The 19,284-nt window shown below is 36.7% G+C and overlaps 7 protein-coding genes across 7 annotated transcripts in view; 5 read left to right on the top strand and 2 right to left on the bottom strand.

Annotated features, from left to right (window-relative positions):
* The first annotated feature begins 26 nt into the window (after positions 1–26).
* Positions 27–1,102, top strand: LOC133177235 (histone H1-delta-like). Its single transcript, XM_061312316.1, has one exon. The coding sequence runs from the start codon at positions 179–181 to the stop codon at positions 773–775; it is 597 nt and encodes a 198-aa protein (XP_061168300.1). The 5' UTR covers positions 27–178; the 3' UTR covers positions 776–1,102.
* A 2,681-nt stretch (positions 1,103–3,783) lies between these two features.
* On the top strand, positions 3,784–4,298 carry LOC133177229 (histone H4). The gene has a single exon (XM_061312310.1). It carries the CDS (start codon positions 3,814–3,816, stop codon positions 4,123–4,125), a length of 312 nt encoding a protein of 103 aa, XP_061168294.1. The 5' UTR covers positions 3,784–3,813; the 3' UTR covers positions 4,126–4,298.
* Positions 4,299–7,380: 3,082 nt separating this feature from the next.
* Positions 7,381–7,860, bottom strand: LOC133177230 (histone H2B). The gene has a single exon (XM_061312311.1). The coding sequence runs from the start codon at positions 7,837–7,839 to the stop codon at positions 7,468–7,470; it is 372 nt and encodes a 123-aa protein (XP_061168295.1). The 5' UTR covers positions 7,840–7,860; the 3' UTR covers positions 7,381–7,467.
* A 251-nt stretch (positions 7,861–8,111) lies between these two features.
* LOC133177228 (histone H2A-like) lies at positions 8,112–8,561 on the top strand. Its single transcript, XM_061312309.1, has one exon. The coding sequence runs from the start codon at positions 8,112–8,114 to the stop codon at positions 8,490–8,492; it is 381 nt and encodes a 126-aa protein (XP_061168293.1). The 3' UTR covers positions 8,493–8,561.
* A 3,287-nt stretch (positions 8,562–11,848) lies between these two features.
* LOC133177227 (histone H1-delta-like) lies at positions 11,849–12,924 on the top strand. Its single transcript, XM_061312308.1, has one exon. The coding sequence runs from the start codon at positions 12,001–12,003 to the stop codon at positions 12,595–12,597; it is 597 nt and encodes a 198-aa protein (XP_061168292.1). The 5' UTR covers positions 11,849–12,000; the 3' UTR covers positions 12,598–12,924.
* Positions 12,925–15,613: 2,689 nt separating this feature from the next.
* LOC133177245 (histone H4) lies at positions 15,614–16,128 on the top strand. The gene has a single exon (XM_061312325.1). The coding sequence runs from the start codon at positions 15,644–15,646 to the stop codon at positions 15,953–15,955; it is 312 nt and encodes a 103-aa protein (XP_061168309.1). The 5' UTR covers positions 15,614–15,643; the 3' UTR covers positions 15,956–16,128.
* Positions 16,129–19,210: 3,082 nt separating this feature from the next.
* LOC133177234 (histone H2B) overlaps positions 19,211–19,284 on the bottom strand; it is a 480-nt gene continuing 406 nt past the window's right edge. The window contains exon 1 of the mRNA XM_061312314.1: positions 19,211–19,284. This exon is cut by the window's right edge and continues 406 nt beyond it. The gene's annotated coding sequence lies outside the window, so the exon portion shown is untranslated.

The following is a 19,284-nucleotide window of genomic DNA, read 5'->3' as shown; positions in this document are numbered from 1 at the left end:
CAAATACCCATATTGAAACACACATCCATGAACAAAACACAAACGTCTCGACAAACTGGATGTTTTCTAGGCGGTCCGCGCTCAGTGTAAACAAAAACAGCAAGTGCGTGTGACCCGAGTATTTCACTGTTCACAGTTCCTGAGAAGTAAGCCGACGTTTTTACACTCGTCAGTAGCCATGGCCGATACTGCTCCTCCAGCAAAGTCCCCAGCCAAGAAGAAGGCCGCAAAGCCTAAGGTACCTGCTGCACATCCCAAGTACATCGACATGATTAGCGCTGCTGTTGCATCTCTGAAAGAACGTGGTGGCTCATCTCGACAGGCCATTCTCAAGTACATCATGGCCAACTACAAAGTGGGCAACGATGTTAACTCTATCAACGCCCACCTGAAAATGGCCCTGAAGAGCGGAGTTAAGAAAGGTGCTCTGAAGCAAGCAAAGGGCACAGGCGCTAGTGGCTCCTTCAAACTTGGAGACAAACCCAAGACCGATAAGAAGCCTAGAGCCAAAAAGGTAGCAAAACCCAAGGCAGCCAAGCCCAAGAAGGCCGCCGCCAAGCCCAAGAAGCCTGCGGGAGAGAAGAAGGCCAAGACTCCAAAGAAGAAGGCAGCAGCCAAGAAACCAGCCGGACCCAAGAAAGCCAAGTCCCCCAAGAAAAAGGCAGCCACCAAGTCTCCAAAGAAGGCAGCAGCCAAACCCAAGAAGGCCAAGACCCCCAAGAAGGCAGCGGCCAAGAAAACAAAGACTCCCAAGAAAGCAGCCGCCAAGAAATAAGCAGTCTTCGCATTCCAGGCAGACTGTCTACGCTTAAAAAAAAATTTAAAAAAGCCCTTTTCAGGGCTACCCACATTTTTAGAAAAGATGCCTTTAGAACATTCGTTAACGAAACATTTGCATAATCATGCTTTTCTTTTCCCCGTTTATTTGGAATGCAGAGGTCTGTGTTGAAAAATCTAAACTTATCAAACATCTGAAATATTACAATTTCAATAACAATATATCTTACAAATGCCTACACTGTCTAGTAGGCATAAGCTAGGATTATGTGCTCATGGTAATAATTGTATTGTAGCAGAAATTGGAAATGAATATCAAAAAATGCATGCGTGCTCCTGAAACAATAATCTAAATAATAGGGAGGAACAATAAGTGAAATGAATGAAGGGTGTGTGAATTATTTTTAGTTGTAATGTACATAATATCAGGTCAAGTTTGAATTATCTATGATAGACCATTTTTTTCACACACCCTCTCATACACACACACACACACACCCTCAAACACACCCTCACACACTGGCTGTTACAGTGTAATTTCATTCAATGTTCGGTGTTCAGGACAGAAGTTTTGTTCCATATTTCAGAATTGGTTTCATTTCCTAGCTTTCACGCCACACACAGAATGAAATGGAGCGTACTCTGGTGCGACTGAAATAAATTTCTAAGGCAGTGACTTTTCATGCAAGTGCCCGTGTAAACTCTACATGGTCACAAGATTCTTGAAAGCAAAACCACATGCATACCAGGGCTTATCAAAAAACATCAAATATTTCTACAAAATCGAAGTTTTTGAACAATTTCCTGAAGCTTTGGTTTGACAGGACTTCAAAATTTGATAAACATTTAAGTTCTTGAAATATCTAAAGTCGAAAGTGAGAAACACATACAGAAATTAAGGTGGGGGTGGGGTTAAAGAAAGCAAAGCAATGATGAGCTTATTTATGAGTCAGGATGTCAAATCCAGCAAACACTGGATCATGTATAAAGTAAAACATTATGGCCTGAAAACATTTCTATAAGGAAATTTTTAAGTAATATTCATTGATATAATAATAAAGAAATGAATAAATCAATAAATGAATGAATAAATCAATGAATGAATGAATGAATGAATAAATGAATAAATGAATAAATAAATAAATAAATAAATAAATAAATAAATAAATAAATAAATAAATAAATAAATAAATAAATAAATAAATAAACATGCATAGGGAGTGTATATATGTCTATCTTCACGGTTATTATCATATTTACTGTAATCATACATCTTTTCATACAGTGGGTATATTAGATATTTTCTAGACAATTTAACATTGATTTAAACCAAGTACAAAATCTGTGCAAAAAGGTGGATTGAAATGCTTCCAGCTAAGACCAATGGAAGCACGCTATGTGCGACTAATCACAAGGTGTCTTTCTTAACCCCCAACCAATCGCAAACATCCTTACTTAATGCGCGCAGATTTCGATTCACGAGCCACAAAACCGTATAAAACTATAGTAAACGATTGCTCTCGTCATTCATTTTATCTGAACTCAGAGACGATGGCACGTACCAAGCAGACTGCAAGAAAATCTACTGGAGGCAAGGCCCCACGAAAACAGCTGGCTACCAAGGCAGCCCGTAAAAGCGCACCAGCCACCGGTGGCGTTAAGAAGCCCCACAGATACAGGCCAGGAACTGTCGCTCTCCGTGAGATCAGGAGATACCAGAAGAGCACCGAGTTGTTGATCAGGAAACTCCCATTCCAGCGCCTTGTCCGTGAAATCGCTCAGGATTTCAAGACAGATCTGCGTTTCCAGAGCTCTGCCGTCATGGCCCTCCAGGAAGCCAGTGAAGCCTACCTTGTCGGACTCTTTGAGGATACCAACTTGTGTGCTATCCACGCTAAGAGAGTGACCATCATGCCAAAGGACATCCAGCTTGCCAGACGTATCCGTGGCGAGCGAGCTTAAACATATTCTTGTCTCCGACAAACACACAAACGGCCGTTTTCACGGCCACCAAAATATTTAGAAAAGATGCCCTCTTTAACAGCACTAATTAGAAACGTGACAACCAACAAAGAGCACAAGTATTGACCACATAATTATGCCAGGTCTTATTGGCGAAAATATTGTTTATTATTTATGAATGCAAGGAAACACACAGATATGATAGTGTCTTGAATGCTGGCGTAATTATGACAGTTTATACTCGTATTATTTATGAACAAAAAAGCACGCATGAAACGAGTGTCACACAACAGTTTGAGAGATGAACATCAGACACTAAAAATCACGTACATGTATCCAAAGCAATATTCTAAAGGCACGTTAAAAGAATTTGATAAAATAGTTACTCATGCATGGTTATACATATTTTGCTTATTCAGAGAGCGTGATAAACAATATAACACAATGGATACTGTTTTATATGTGACATTTGAGTAATATTCTGACAGAATATATGGTCAGTTGTTTGAAACATTTGCATATACATTTATTACATTTTTATTCTGCGTAATGAAATACTACTAATAATTAAAAAGAAATCTTAAGAGAGATACAGACAATAACATGTACTGAGTAGGAACCGTGGTATCTTATTTATTATGAGATATATGTATTTAAATGTGTTATGCATTAAAGAATATTGTTTTATATTATTTCCCTGAAAATATGACAGTATACAGAACCCTCGCAAAAATATGAAATGATATATAATATATATATATATATATGTATATATAGATAGATACGCAATCTGAAATATCGAACTACAGAAATTTAAGATAGGCATATATAGACAAGTACATGATTTAGTAACAGCTCAAGGGTGCACGGAAAAAAAAAGAAGAAAATATGCAAGGCGCGCAGAGCGGGAGCCAATCGCACTTTGGCTTACAGTGTGCCTTCGGAACGTGAAAATTGCGCTGCCGAAGTTTTCAAGATATTAGTGCTTCTAGCACGTCGTTGATTAGCGCTATATATACCACGATCTCTGACTACGTCCGACATTTCAGAAGATTATCTACTGAGAGCAGAAATATGTCTGGACGTGGTAAAGGAGGAAAAGGTCTTGGAAAAGGGGGCGCCAAGCGTCACAGGAAGGTGCTGAGAGATAACATCCAGGGTATTACCAAACCCGCCATCCGCCGTCTTGCACGCAGAGGTGGAGTTAAACGTATCTCTGGTCTCATCTACGAGGAGACCCGTGGTGTCCTGAAAGTTTTCCTTGAGAACGTCATTCGTGATGCAGTCACCTACACAGAGCACGCCAAGAGGAAGACCGTCACAGCCATGGACGTTGTCTATGCCCTGAAGAGACAAGGACGTACCCTCTACGGATTTGGTGGTTAGATACCCCTACCATACTGTGCCTACAAGAGCAACAACAAACGGCCGTTTTCACGGCCACCCAAATTTTTCGAAAAGATGCCTCTGAGCAGACGTGTTAAAGAAACGAAGGTGTTAATTTTTCTATATATTCATTTGTAGTGAGCAAAAAAATTTTTTTTAATTTAATGTCACTGGAAGAAGGCACATTATTCGGATAGCCTTGCAGTAACTTGTACACAGGGTAGGGGAAAACAAATGATTACAATATCCTCATAATCATTGATTTACATTAGGTTCCCATGTAAGAGAGAAAATAAAATGCAAACAAACAAGAAAGTCCCATGCACCAGTTGATTATTTCCAAGGACACATCTGGTAGATAAATATAAATTTAATAACTTGCATGTCGTTACAGTTTCCTGAGATATCGTTGAAAGCCGTAAATATTGGTAGCCCTGTCAAGACAGAGACAAAATACGCGTATACAACTCGTACGGTTAAATGTACTTTGACAAGGTAGCAAGAGTTGTCTTTCTTTTAAGGTATGCTGTATATTCCCATGCATTGTGCAAGTGGTTATTTGCAGTTCAGGTCTACTATCTTTACATTTACATGCCTCTATCAACAATAAAGCAGGAATTCACAGCTGTTTCTCTCTCTCTCTCTCTCTTTTTTTTTGGTTATTCTTCATTCTATTACATTTGGACTCTAACATAGACACCACATGTAATGATAGTATGGCAACAAAGTACACCACACAGTCAAAACTTCATCTCAGGAATAAAACTATGACCCATACTTGCGGGAAATATTTCATAATGCCACTAAATATACATGTTTATTTTATACAGGTATGTCCCAGAACTAGCATTGTTTGATGTGATGTATCTTGATCCTCATTCCTGTGCTAAACAAACAACCACACACAAAGCAAAATAGTTAGTACAGAGATGACTCTGAACATTCATATGCAGAAATGTGAAACATAACCTAAGGACGCTATGTCTTAAGGATGTAGTTTATTTGATTACTGGTATATTCCCTGTAGGATTCTAAATGTTTGGCATTCCAATGTAATTCCTTTTCAATATCCTTTCAAATACCTTTTTTTTTTTCTTTTTTTTTTTCATGGAGATAACCTGTAATGAGCTATATTTTTTCCTGACCAGTAGATATTAAACCTGTGCTGGTTTCCTATACATGTTGTGCACATGTTGATGAACTTGATCACAATGTTAAATGTTCAAAAAGATGTAATTACAAATTCTGGGTGATTATAGTCTATCTACCATTATCTTTGTGCCTCAATACATCACACATCCTTTGGTATACTGAATTATAATATCTGAATCACTAGGTTAGCTTAAGAAATGTTTTTGAAAGTTCATGAAGTTATGACATACCTTTAACCAGGGCATACAAATAAAATTAAAAAAGTATCAGTTCATATCCACCGACAAACTGCTAGTGTATATTTTCTACGTATTGAGGTATAATAGTATATTGTTTCTCGTCTGTCATAGTTCATGAGAATAGGTCGAGGAATTTCATTCAAAGAAATAACAAAGAGAATTCATATTTCAGTTGAATAATATAGACCCCAGCAAAAGATAACATTTCTGTATAATAAGGAATTCGTTCATCATCCTTCTTAACGGTATCTTCCTTACAAGCCTTTAAGATACAGATATTCAGTGTTGTTTCAGTATTTAAACTGGTATCTAACTCTATTCCCCTTAGACCTTTCCATCCTTTACCCCTTAATGACGACTTTTGACGCCTAGTCTCAAACCCTTAATGGCGACTTTTGACGCACGTGTATTTCATTGTTGATTTGACTTGAAATTACCGCTTGTTTACAAATTATCAGAGCACAGGTGGCCACCTGCAGGTTAACAATATATGATTGCATCATACTACAGTTAGAAATCACGTGATTTACCTGTGTAAACAAACAAAAGAGTCTTGGAAAGTCTCACCAAAATTCAAAATGGCGGACAGTTACATACGATGTTTTTAGAGAATATATCTCTGTCAATACCCAATATTTTCTCATCCAGTAAAGCATTACATGAAATTCAAGCTATAAGCTACCTATTTCTTGAAAGTTTTGAAAATTATAATGATCTATGTGTATAATAAACATTAAAATAAGATACGAAAATGTGGTGGTGAAGTTCGGGACCTGGCAGTGCCGATTTTGTTACCTGTTTCTCAGAATTTCAGAAGGTACCTTCCATTTTACACATATTTATAAATGTGAAGGTGTAGAAAAAAACAATTATTTTAATAGAATTTGATCATTCAAGTAAACAAAAACGTTCAGAAATCAAGTTTTATCAGCAAAGTCTGAAAATTTGTCGGCGAGATTGACATTGAAGTAGCACTACAATTTATTGATTTTTGAGGAATTAGACTTATAAAATTGATAGTTAATTATAATTTAACCATCAATTATATCATCACACATAATTTTTATTATTTATACAGACAATTTTGGCTTATTAAAGCCGTTTTACATGTTGAAAATATCTATTTTGTGATTTACACCTGCTTTCACCTGAATTAATTCCGATCAAAATTATGCTAATAGATTTGAAAAATTGAATTTATTATGAATCCAGTGATATATAATACATAGCATAAATGAAATATTTTGACCCCCATTAGTTCAGTTTTAAACTGCACTCCAATTTCATCTAAAACGGTCCAAGGGGCAGCCAGGCAAACACTCTCAGATAAGGATATGGCCAGTGCGTCAAATCATGGCATTAAGGGGTAAAGAGCTAAGCATACTCTTTCTCTTAATGATTTGTAACGTATAATGATCCAATATAATCATAAACACTGCATACGGTAATAATTATAATTTGCTTGTGCTGGTTTTAACCTACAACTTTTGAACTTTATGATAATTATTAATTCTGGCTATCTTTCATGTGCTTGAAAATAAAAAAAATTAACTGGTCTGTTGTTAAATTACTTTAAGGCTCACATCATATAAGATGCCCTATGTGTAGGTAAAATTTGTTTTCGTCTGCAACTGTCGTGTTATAAATCATTCTTTGAGGCCCTATCTGTAAATATTTAATGTACACTACGTGGGGGCAAATGTTCCTTTATGTTTGGGAGTGTGTGTGTGTGTGTGTTTTTTTTATTTTCAGGCATAGACCAACATTCAAAATTACTAGCTAGAACAGTGTCTACGGAATAAAACAGATAATGCTAAGAAATAAAATAAATAAGGTAGACAAAACCTGATATACACCACGTTTCTTAACGCTGTATTGAAAGTATCTTTTCGAAAAATTTGTGTGGCCCTGAAAAGGGCCGTTTTGTTTTTCTGAAGTGCAAGTTTGCAGTTTACTTGCTGCTGGTGTACTTGGTGACAGCCTTGGTTCCCTCAGAGACGGCGTGTTTGGCCAACTCACCGGGCAGAAGGAGACGGACAGCAGTCTGGATCTCTCTGCTGGTGATGGTTGATCGCTTGTTATAGTGAGCGAGACGGGAGGCCTCGGCAGCGATTCTCTCAAAGATGTCATTGACGAAAGAGTTCATGATGCTCATGGCCTTGCTGGAAACACCAGTATCTGGGTGAACCTGTTTCAGGACCTTGTAGATGTAAATGGCGTAGGATTCCCTCCTCTTCCTGCGCTTTTTCTTGTCCCCAGTTCTCTGGGCCTTGGCCTTAGTGGCTGCTTTCTTAGCTCCTTTAGATCCGACTTTGGGTGGCATGTTTACAGATTGTATACAAACTGAAACCTATGAGTGTCGATTCGCGTCTCGCTGGTTTTATATCGCACGGACGGATAACGGCGGATAAGTACATTACGAACCCTCGAGAAAACTAGTGTTGTTCGGCGAGCGACAAAGTGTGTTAAATACGATCGTGCCGATTGGCTGCACTGTTCAATCCGCCCGCGTGTTTAAATAGGATCGCGAAGCCTGTGTTTGAGTTATCCGTTGATTTCATTTCTTGAGCGTCAACTACTCGTAACAGATCAAAGATGTCAGGACGTGGTAAAGGAGGCAAAGTGAAGGGAAAGACCAAGAGCCGATCATCCCGTGCCGGACTTCAGTTCCCCGTGGGTCGTATCCACCGTCTGCTGAGGAAGGGCAACTACGCCGAGAGAGTGGGAGCCGGTGCCCCCGTGTACCTGGCCGCCGTTCTTGAATACTTGGCCGCCGAAGTCTTGGAGTTGGCAGGCAACGCCGCCCGAGACAACAAGAAGACCAGAATCATCCCCCGTCATCTGCAGCTGGCCATCCGCAACGACGAGGAGTTGAACAAACTGCTGTCCGGCGTGACCATCGCCCAGGGTGGTGTCCTGCCCAACATCCAGGCCGTGCTCCTCCCCAAGAAGACCCAGAAGTCCGCCAGCAAGTAAAAAGTCTGTACGACTTTCAAATATACCAAACGGCCGTTTTCACGGCCACCCAAATTTTTCGAAAAGATGCCTCTAAGAGCATACTGTAGTTAATATAAGAAACGAAATGCATGTTCAATAAATGAAAATGTACGTGCCAAGATATCACATTTTCCCTACAAGTAATTTCACGTATATATACAGTACCAGGCCATAAGTGAAAATCAGAATTGAGTTTTGTGGCACATAATTTCAAAACTATTTTCTGTAAGCGTGACATGATCACTGCACATGCAACAAATGCAAAACGGAAATTTTTACGGCACAAATTTGTTAAGAAATCATGGTAGAAATGTTAGTCACGATGAAATGTTTTCAGTGATCAAAGGTATATAGTAACTAAGCAAATGATTTATTAGAGTGACACGTGTTATGTACCATACAACAACATTTCAATATGGTTCAATCAAAAATCCACATATTATTATTGTTAGGTCCTACTCAAACTTGTGTTTATTTTAAAACAAATTCTGGTAAGAAATGGTATAGAAGACGAAATTCCTTTTTTATAGCACTGTGCTTAATTTGTACTCTAAATACCGCTCAAAGTTTTTTGAAAACACGTGTTTTAATCAAATGGAGAAAGTAAGAATGCTAATTGTAAAATGTACATGTATCTCGGTGTCATATACATCTTCCAATTTTTTTTTTTTTTTTTTTTTTAATAACAGACACTGCTAATCTTAGCACACAGGTGTATACTTACAAAATGCATATATTTAAATATTACGTATATTTTCATGTACCTTTTTTTTTTTTTTTTTTTTTTTACTGTTTGTGAAAAAACAAGTGATGTACACATGTCGCTGAAAATAAATAAATTACTTCCTTACCTTAATACCAATTCAATATTGAAACACCTATAGATATATATGTCAGGTTTAACAAAAATAAATGAAAAATATATACGTTGTAAAATATACACATATTAGGCCAAAATAAAAAATAGCTTTGTTTCCCCTAACGCGACCGACCCAATTAAATTGCGCCGACTGAAAAGTTTTTTAAATAAGATTATTCAAATATATATATTTTTTTAATTGTTTATCAACTTTATTAAATACAATTTCATCAAAATGCGGTTTTATCAGAACGATTGATTTTGTTCTACTATGATTTTCAAGCGCTTGTTTGAAACAAAATGGTCTAACATGTGGTCACAGAGGGTTATTTCGTTTTATGAAACAACGGCGACGTATCATCCTTATTATATATCTTTAATTTATTAGAATTCTACACTCTTGAAATACTTCGTTAATAATAATACTTCAATCAAGAGTGTTTCGGTGGTATTTTACAAAAGTATCTGTGTACACATCAATCAATTTCACAATTGTAAATATGTCTGCATATTTCATCCAGATAAATATAACTCAAACTTTGTTTCTTAATTCTGAATTCTTTTAATGAATGGGTTAAATTTCGTGACTAAAGCATTCGATGTGGCATTTTTATCATTTTTAGATATAGTTTGATTCAATTAAATATTGTTGAAATACTCTTTCCAAAAAGTTTTGAAATCTTTAAAACTGGTCTATGGTACAGCTTGCTGAGACGCCCAGTGTATTTTTCTTTAATTATGCCCGTGAAGATTGGTTGTTTGTTTGCTTTAAATCCCTTTGAGAATTGTTGGGACTACAACATGTAATATTTGCCTGCATGATGGAGGGCTCCAAATTTTGACTTGTACTCGGCACTTATGGCAATTGAGCAGCAAGGGATCTTTTTTAATTCGTGAAAGCATCTACTGCGACACTGGACCTATGGGTTTTTACAGTCTCATTTGAAGGACCAGTCACTACGTCCCGCATTGGGGTTTGAATCTGTGATTTAGAATTACCTTAATTCCTACTTAAATTCGTGACTCTTTAGCGAAATGATCTAGAACCACTGTGCCACGCAAGACCCTTGAAAGAGTATTTTCTCTGTGTAAGCACTGGAAACTGGTAGTAGGTTTGAAAAATCAGATCGATGAGTATTTGAGAATTTTGTCCATTTGGAAATATTCGATTTCAGCAAATTTACACTGCATGCCACGAGATATTTCACAAGATCTATTAAATAATTGTTGCGAACTCATTTACCTTAAAATTTGCTTTTGAGATTGCATCAGTGTGATATACTGTTTAAAAATCTCTTTCTTTTGTACTTTTCTTATTCATAAAGGTATTATTCAATTAAATTTCAGAATGTATTTCAAAGCTGCTGTCAGAAAAAAAAAAACCATTTACCAACCTACCTACCCAACATGAGATTTTAGGGTCGGGTTAGGGGAAACAAAGATATTATGCATAGTAGTAGGAAAATCGGAAAACTTCAAAAGAAATTTTGAACAATTCTGAATCATGGTAATCGGGCTTAATTTTACCTCACAATAATTTCTTATCATTGAAATTAATAGTGTAAAAATAAAATTAGGACTCACTTATATTATGGCCATTTATTGTATAAATTATTTGGATACACAGCGCCATTTAATACAGGTACAGTATTCGTACGTGTAAGAGCAAAATCTTAAGGTGTTAGTTTGTGATTTTCGGGGAGTGATTTTAACAGCATGATTTTTTTTTTTTTTAAAGGTAAAATATCAGCGACGCAGATGACATTGTGAAAAATTTTGTGTTTCGACGCTTTTCGACGGGTTTATAGATATGCCTGGAAATTATGCTTCATTTAGTTTTAAATATTTTTTTTTATTGATTGGAAACAAGTTCTTACAACTTCCTGAAATATAACAATGTGTCCTGCAAAATAAATAGCTTGAGTATGAAAAGTATCAAATTAATTACACGTTATGCACTTGGGAAATGCGAAAACGTGTCAGCATAACGCACAAGCACGAAAAGAAAATAAAGAATATAATTAAAGAAAATAACAACAATAATAACGGAAATTAGTAATTTAAGAAAAAGTAATTCCCATATTGTCTATCAGTCGTCTATACCGCATGTCTAAATAGGCAGGTGTGACACAGTACACAGTCTTTGTGAATTGGAGGGCAAACTGATGATATTTATAAGACGGGGAGATCCAAATGGCATTCTTTAATGTGTCTAATAAAAAAATAAAAGAAATCATCCCTGAATTTTGTCCTTTGAAGCCAAATTTTTAGCTTTAATCCTACCCCGAAATTCAAACATGAGAGTTTGGAGGCTTATTTTCCTGAATTTAAACACTACAGTAAGAACGATCTTAAAATGTAAGTAGATAGAATGATAGAGAGAAATGTAGAGGTTGGGATTCTGCTCATGATATGTGGTGAAGTTCATTCCTTGAGCTGCAGCGCGGATGCAAATACCCATATTGAAACACACATCCATGAACAAAACACAAACGTCTCGACAAACTGGATGTTTTCTAGGCGGTCCGCGCTCAGTGTAAACAAAAACAGCAAGTGCGTGTGACCCGAGTATTTCACTGTTCACAGTTCCTGAGAAGTAAGCCGACGTTTTTACACTCGTCAGTAGCCATGGCCGATACTGCTCCTCCAGCAAAGTCCCCAGCCAAGAAGAAGGCCGCAAAGCCTAAGGTACCTGCTGCACATCCCAAGTACATCGACATGATTAGCGCTGCTGTTGCATCTCTGAAAGAACGTGGTGGCTCATCTCGACAGGCCATTCTCAAGTACATCATGGCCAACTACAAAGTGGGCAACGATGTTAACTCTATCAACGCCCACCTGAAAATGGCCCTGAAGAGCGGAGTTAAGAAAGGTGCTCTGAAGCAAGCAAAGGGCACAGGCGCTAGTGGCTCCTTCAAACTTGGAGACAAACCCAAGACCGATAAGAAGCCTAGAGCCAAAAAGGTAGCAAAACCCAAGGCAGCCAAGCCCAAGAAGGCCGCCGCCAAGCCCAAGAAGCCTGCGGGAGAGAAGAAGGCCAAGACTCCAAAGAAGAAGGCAGCAGCCAAGAAACCAGCCGGACCCAAGAAAGCCAAGTCCCCCAAGAAAAAGGCAGCCACCAAGTCTCCAAAGAAGGCAGCAGCCAAACCCAAGAAGGCCAAGACCCCCAAGAAGGCAGCGGCCAAGAAAACAAAGACTCCCAAGAAAGCAGCCGCCAAGAAATAAGCAGTCTTCGCATTCCAGGCAGACTGTCTACGCTTAAAAAAAAATTTAAAAAAGCCCTTTTCAGGGCTACCCACATTTTTAGAAAAGATGCCTTTAGAACATTCGTTAACGAAACATTTGCATAATCATGCTTTTCTTTTCCCCGTTTATTTGGAATGCAGAGGTCTGTGTTGAAAAATCTAAACTTATCAAACATCTGAAATATTACAATTTCAATAACAATATATCTTACAAATGCCTACACTGTCTAGTAGGCATAAGCTAGGATTATGTGCTCATGGTAATAATTGTATTGTAGCAGAAATTGGAAATGAATATCAAAAAATGCATGCGTGCTCCTGAAACAATAATCTAAATAATAGGGAGGAACAATAAGTGAAATGAATGAAGGGTGTGTGAATTATTTTTAGTTGTAATGTACATAATATCAGGTCAAGTTTGAATTATCTATGATAGACCATTTTTTTCACACACCCTCTCATACACACACACACACACACCCTCAAACACACCCTCACACACTGGCTGTTACAGTGTAATTTCATTCAATGTTCGGTGTTCAGGACAGAAGTTTTGTTCCATATTTCAGAATTGGTTTCATTTCCTAGCTTTCACGCCACACACAGAATGAAATGGAGCGTACTCTGGTGCGACTGAAATAAATTTCTAAGGCAGTGACTTTTCATGCAAGTGCCCGTGTAAACTCTACATGGTCACAAGATTCTTGAAAGCAAAACCACATGCATACCAGGGCTTATCAAAAAACATCAAATATTTCTACAAAATCGAAGTTTTTGAACAATTTCCTGAAGCTTTGGTTTGACAGGACTTCAAAATTTGATAAACATTTAAGTTCTTGAAATATCTAAAGTCGAAAGTGAGAAACACATACAGAAATTAAGGTGGGGGTGGGGTTAAAGAAAGCAAAGCAATGATGAGCTTATTTATGAGTCAGGATGTCAAATCCAGCAAACACTGGATCATGTATAAAGTAAAACATTATGGCCTGAAAACATTTCTATAAGGAAATTTTTAAGTAATATTCATTGATATAATAATAAAGAAATGAATAAATCAATAAATGAATGAATAAATCAATGAATGAATGAATGAATGAATAAATGAATAAATGAATAAATAAATAAATAAATAAATAAATAAATAAATAAATAAATAAATAAATAAATAAATAAATAAATAAATAAATAAATAAATAAACATGCATAGGGAGTGTATATATGTCTATCTTCACGGTTATTATCATATTTACTGTAATCATACATCTTTTCATACAGTGGGTATATTAGATATTTTCTAGACAATTTAACATTGATTTAAACCAAGTACAAAATCTGTGCAAAAAGGTGGATTGAAATGCTTCCAGCTAAGACCAATGGAAGCACGCTATGTGCGACTAATCACAAGGTGTCTTTCTTAACCCCCAACCAATCGCAAACATCCTTACTTAATGCGCGCAGATTTCGATTCACGAGCCACAAAACCGTATAAAACTATAGTAAACGATTGCTCTCGTCATTCATTTTATCTGAACTCAGAGACGATGGCACGTACCAAGCAGACTGCAAGAAAATCTACTGGAGGCAAGGCCCCACGAAAACAGCTGGCTACCAAGGCAGCCCGTAAAAGCGCACCAGCCACCGGTGGCGTTAAGAAGCCCCACAGATACAGGCCAGGAACTGTCGCTCTCCGTGAGATCAGGAGATACCAGAAGAGCACCGAGTTGTTGATCAGGAAACTCCCATTCCAGCGCCTTGTCCGTGAAATCGCTCAGGATTTCAAGACAGATCTGCGTTTCCAGAGCTCTGCCGTCATGGCCCTCCAGGAAGCCAGTGAAGCCTACCTTGTCGGACTCTTTGAGGATACCAACTTGTGTGCTATCCACGCTAAGAGAGTGACCATCATGCCAAAGGACATCCAGCTTGCCAGACGTATCCGTGGCGAGCGAGCTTAAACATATTCTTGTCTCCGACAAACACACAAACGGCCGTTTTCACGGCCACCAAAATATTTAGAAAAGATGCCCTCTTTAACAGCACTAATTAGAAACGTGACAACCAACAAAGAGCACAAGTATTGACCACATAATTATGCCAGGTCTTATTGGCGAAAATATTGTTTATTATTTATGAATGCAAGGAAACACACAGATATGATAGTGTCTTGAATGCTGGCGTAATTATGACAGTTTATACTCGTATTATTTATGAACAAAAAAGCACGCATGAAACGAGTGTCACACAACAGTTTGAGAGATGAACATCAGACACTAAAAATCACGTACATGTATCCAAAGCAATATTCTAAAGGCACGTTAAAAGAATTTGATAAAATAGTTACTCATGCATGGTTATACATATTTTGCTTATTCAGAGAGCGTGATAAACAATATAACACAATGGATACTGTTTTATATGTGACATTTGAGTAATATTCTGACAGAATATATGGTCAGTTGTTTGAAACATTTGCATATACATTTATTACATTTTTATTCTGCGTAATGAAATACTACTAATAATTAAAAAGAAATCTTAAGAGAGATACAGACAATAACATGTACTGAGTAGGAACCGTGGTATCTTATTTATTATGAGATATATGTATTTAAATGTGTTATGCATTAAAGAATATTGTTTTATATTATTTCCCTGAAAATATGACAGTATACAGAACCCTCGCAAAAATATGAAATGATATATAATATATATATATATATATGTATATATAGATAGATACGCAATCTGAAATATCGAACTACAGAAATTTAAGATAGGCATATATAGACAAGTACATGATTTAGTAACAGCTCAAGGGTGCACGGAAAAAAAAAGAAGAAAATATGCAAGGCGCGCAGAGCGGGAGCCAATCGCACTTTGGCTTACAGTGTGCCTTCGGAACGTGAAAATTGCGCTGCCGAAGTTTTCAAGATATTAGTGCTTCTAGCACGTCGTTGATTAGCGCTATATATACCACGATCTCTGACTACGTCCGACATTTCAGAAGATTATCTACTGAGAGCAGAAATATGTCTGGACGTGGTAAAGGAGGAAAAGGTCTTGGAAAAGGGGGCGCCAAGCGTCACAGGAAGGTGCTGAGAGATAACATCCAGGGTATTACCAAACCCGCCATCCGCCGTCTTGCACGCAGAGGTGGAGTTAAACGTATCTCTGGTCTCATCTACGAGGAGACCCGTGGTGTCCTGAAAGTTTTCCTTGAGAACGTCATTCGTGATGCAGTCACCTACACAGAGCACGCCAAGAGGAAGACCGTCACAGCCATGGACGTTGTCTATGCCCTGAAGAGACAAGGACGTACCCTCTACGGATTTGGTGGTTAGATACCCCTACCATACTGTGCCTACAAGAGCAACAACAAACGGCCGTTTTCACGGCCACCCAAATTTTTCGAAAAGATGCCTCTGAGCAGACGTGTTAAAGAAACGAAGGTGTTAATTTTTCTATATATTCATTTGTAGTGAGCAAAAAAATTTTTTTTAATTTAATGTCACTGGAAGAAGGCACATTATTCGGATAGCCTTGCAGTAACTTGTACACAGGGTAGGGGAAAACAAATGATTACAATATCCTCATAATCATTGATTTACATTAGGTTCCCATGTAAGAGAGAAAATAAAATGCAAACAAACAAGAAAGTCCCATGCACCAGTTGATTATTTCCAAGGACACATCTGGTAGATAAATATAAATTTAATAACTTGCATGTCGTTACAGTTTCCTGAGATATCGTTGAAAGCCGTAAATATTGGTAGCCCTGTCAAGACAGAGACAAAATACGCGTATACAACTCGTACGGTTAAATGTACTTTGACAAGGTAGCAAGAGTTGTCTTTCTTTTAAGGTATGCTGTATATTCCCATGCATTGTGCAAGTGGTTATTTGCAGTTCAGGTCTACTATCTTTACATTTACATGCCTCTATCAACAATAAAGCAGGAATTCACAGCTGTTTCTCTCTCTCTCTCTCTCTTTTTTTTTGGTTATTCTTCATTCTATTACATTTGGACTCTAACATAGACACCACATGTAATGATAGTATGGCAACAAAGTACACCACACAGTCAAAACTTCATCTCAGGAATAAAACTATGACCCATACTTGCGGGAAATATTTCATAATGCCACTAAATATACATGTTTATTTTATACAGGTATGTCCCAGAACTAGCATTGTTTGATGTGATGTATCTTGATCCTCATTCCTGTGCTAAACAAACAACCACACACAAAGCAAAATAGTTAGTACAGAGATGACTCTGAACATTCATATGCAGAAATGTGAAACATAACCTAAGGACGCTATGTCTTAAGGATGTAGTTTATTTGATTACTGGTATATTCCCTGTAGGATTCTAAATGTTTGGCATTCCAATGTAATTCCTTTTCAATATCCTTTCAAATACCTTTTTTTTTTTCTTTTTTTTTTTCATGGAGATAACCTGTAATGAGCTATATTTTTTCCTGACCAGTAGATATTAAACCTGTGCTGGTTTCCTATACATGTTGTGCACATGTTGATGAACTTGATCACAATGTTAAATGTTCAAAAAGATGTAATTACAAATTCTGGGTGATTATAGTCTATCTACCATTATCTTTGTGCCTCAATACATCACACATCCTTTGGTATACTGAATTATAATATCTGAATCACTAGGTTAGCTTAAGAAATGTTTTTGAAAGTTCATGAAGTTATGACATACCTTTAACCAGGGCATACAAATAAAATTAAAAAAGTATCAGTTCATATCCACCGACAAACTGCTAGTGTATATTTTCTACGTATTGAGGTATAATAGTATATTGTTTCTCGTCTGTCATAGTTCATGAGAATAGGTCGAGGAATTTCATTCAAAGAAATAACAAAGAGAATTCATATTTCAGTTGAATAATATAGACCCCAGCAAAAGATAACATTTCTGTATAATAAGGAATTCGTTCATCATCCTTCTTAACGGTATCTTCCTTACAAGCCTTTAAGATACAGATATTCAGTGTTGTTTCAGTATTTAAACTGGTATCTAACTCTATTCCCCTTAGACCTTTCCATCCTTTACCCCTTAATGACGACTTTTGACGCCTAGTCTCAAACCCTTAATGGCGACTTTTGACGCACGTGTATTTCATTGTTGATTTGACTTGAAATTACCGCTTGTTTACAAATTATCAGAGCACAGGTGGCCACCTGCAGGTTAACAATATATGATTGCATCATACTACAGTTAGAAATCACGTGATTTACCTGTGTAAACAAACAAAAGAGTCTTGGAAAGTCTCACCAAAATTCAAAATGGCGGACAGTTACATACGATGTTTTTAGAGAATATATCTCTGTCAATACCCAATATTTTCTCATCCAGTAAAGCATTACATGAAATTCAAGCTATAAGCTACCTATTTCTTGAAAGTTTTGAAAATTATAATGATCTATGTGTATAATAAACATTAAAATAAGATACGAAAATGTGGTGGTGAAGTTCGGGACCTGGCAGTGCCGATTTTGTTACCTGTTTCTCAGAATTTCAGAAGGTACCTTCCATTTTACACATATTTATAAATGTGAAGGTGTAGAAAAAAACAATTATTTTAATAGAATTTGATCATTCAAGTAAACAAAAACGTTCAGAAATCAAGTTTTATCAGCAAAGTCTGAAAATTTGTCGGCGAGATTGACATTGAAGTAGCACTACAATTTATTGATTTTTGAGGAATTAGACTTATAAAATTGATAGTTAATTATAATTTAACCATCAATTATATCATCACACATAATTTTTATTATTTATACAGACAATTTTGGCTTATTAAAGCCGTTTTACATGTTGAAAATATCTATTTTGTGATTTACACCTGCTTTCACCTGAATTAATTCCGATCAAAATTATGCTAATAGATTTGAAAAATTGAATTTATTATGAATCCAGTGATATATAATACATAGCATAAATGAAATATTTTGACCCCCATTAGTTCAGTTTTAAACTGCACTCCAATTTCATCTAAAACGGTCCAAGGGGCAGCCAGGCAAACACTCTCAGATAAGGATATGGCCAGTGCGTCAAATCATGGCATTAAGGGGTAAAGAGCTAAGCATACTCTTTCTCTTAATGATTTGTAACGTATAATGATCCAATATAATCATAAACACTGCATACGGTAATAATTATAATTTGCTTGTGCTGGTTTTAACCTACAACTTTTGAACTTTATGATAATTATTAATTCTGGCTATCTTTCATGTGCTTGAAAATAAAAAAAATTAACTGGTCTGTTGTTAAATTACTTTAAGGCTCACATCATATAAGATGCCCTATGTGTAGGTAAAATTTGTTTTCGTCTGCAACTGTCGTGTTATAAATCATTCTTTGAGGCCCTATCTGTAAATATTTAATGTACACTACGTGGGGGCAAATGTTCCTTTATGTTTGGGAGTGTGTGTGTGTGTGTTTTTTTTTTATTTTCAGGCATAGACCAACATTCAAAATTACTAGCTAGAACAGTGTCTACGGAATAAAACAGATAATGCTAAGAAATAAAATAAATAAGGTAGACAAAACCTGATATACACCACGTTTCTTAACGCTGTATTGAAAGTATCTTTTCGAAAAATTTGTGTGGCCCTGAAAAGGGCCGTTTTGTTTTTCTGAAGT

Source organism: Saccostrea echinata, unplaced genomic scaffold (genome assembly GCF_033153115.1).
Source record: "Saccostrea echinata isolate AGI-Se365-2 ecotype Australia unplaced genomic scaffold, CSIRO_AGI_Sech_v1 ptg000106l, whole genome shotgun sequence".
Taxonomy (NCBI): Eukaryota; Metazoa; Mollusca; class Bivalvia; order Ostreida; family Ostreidae; genus Saccostrea; species Saccostrea echinata.
Note: the sequence above shows the minus strand (reverse complement) of the source record. Positions and strands in the feature narration are given on the sequence as shown.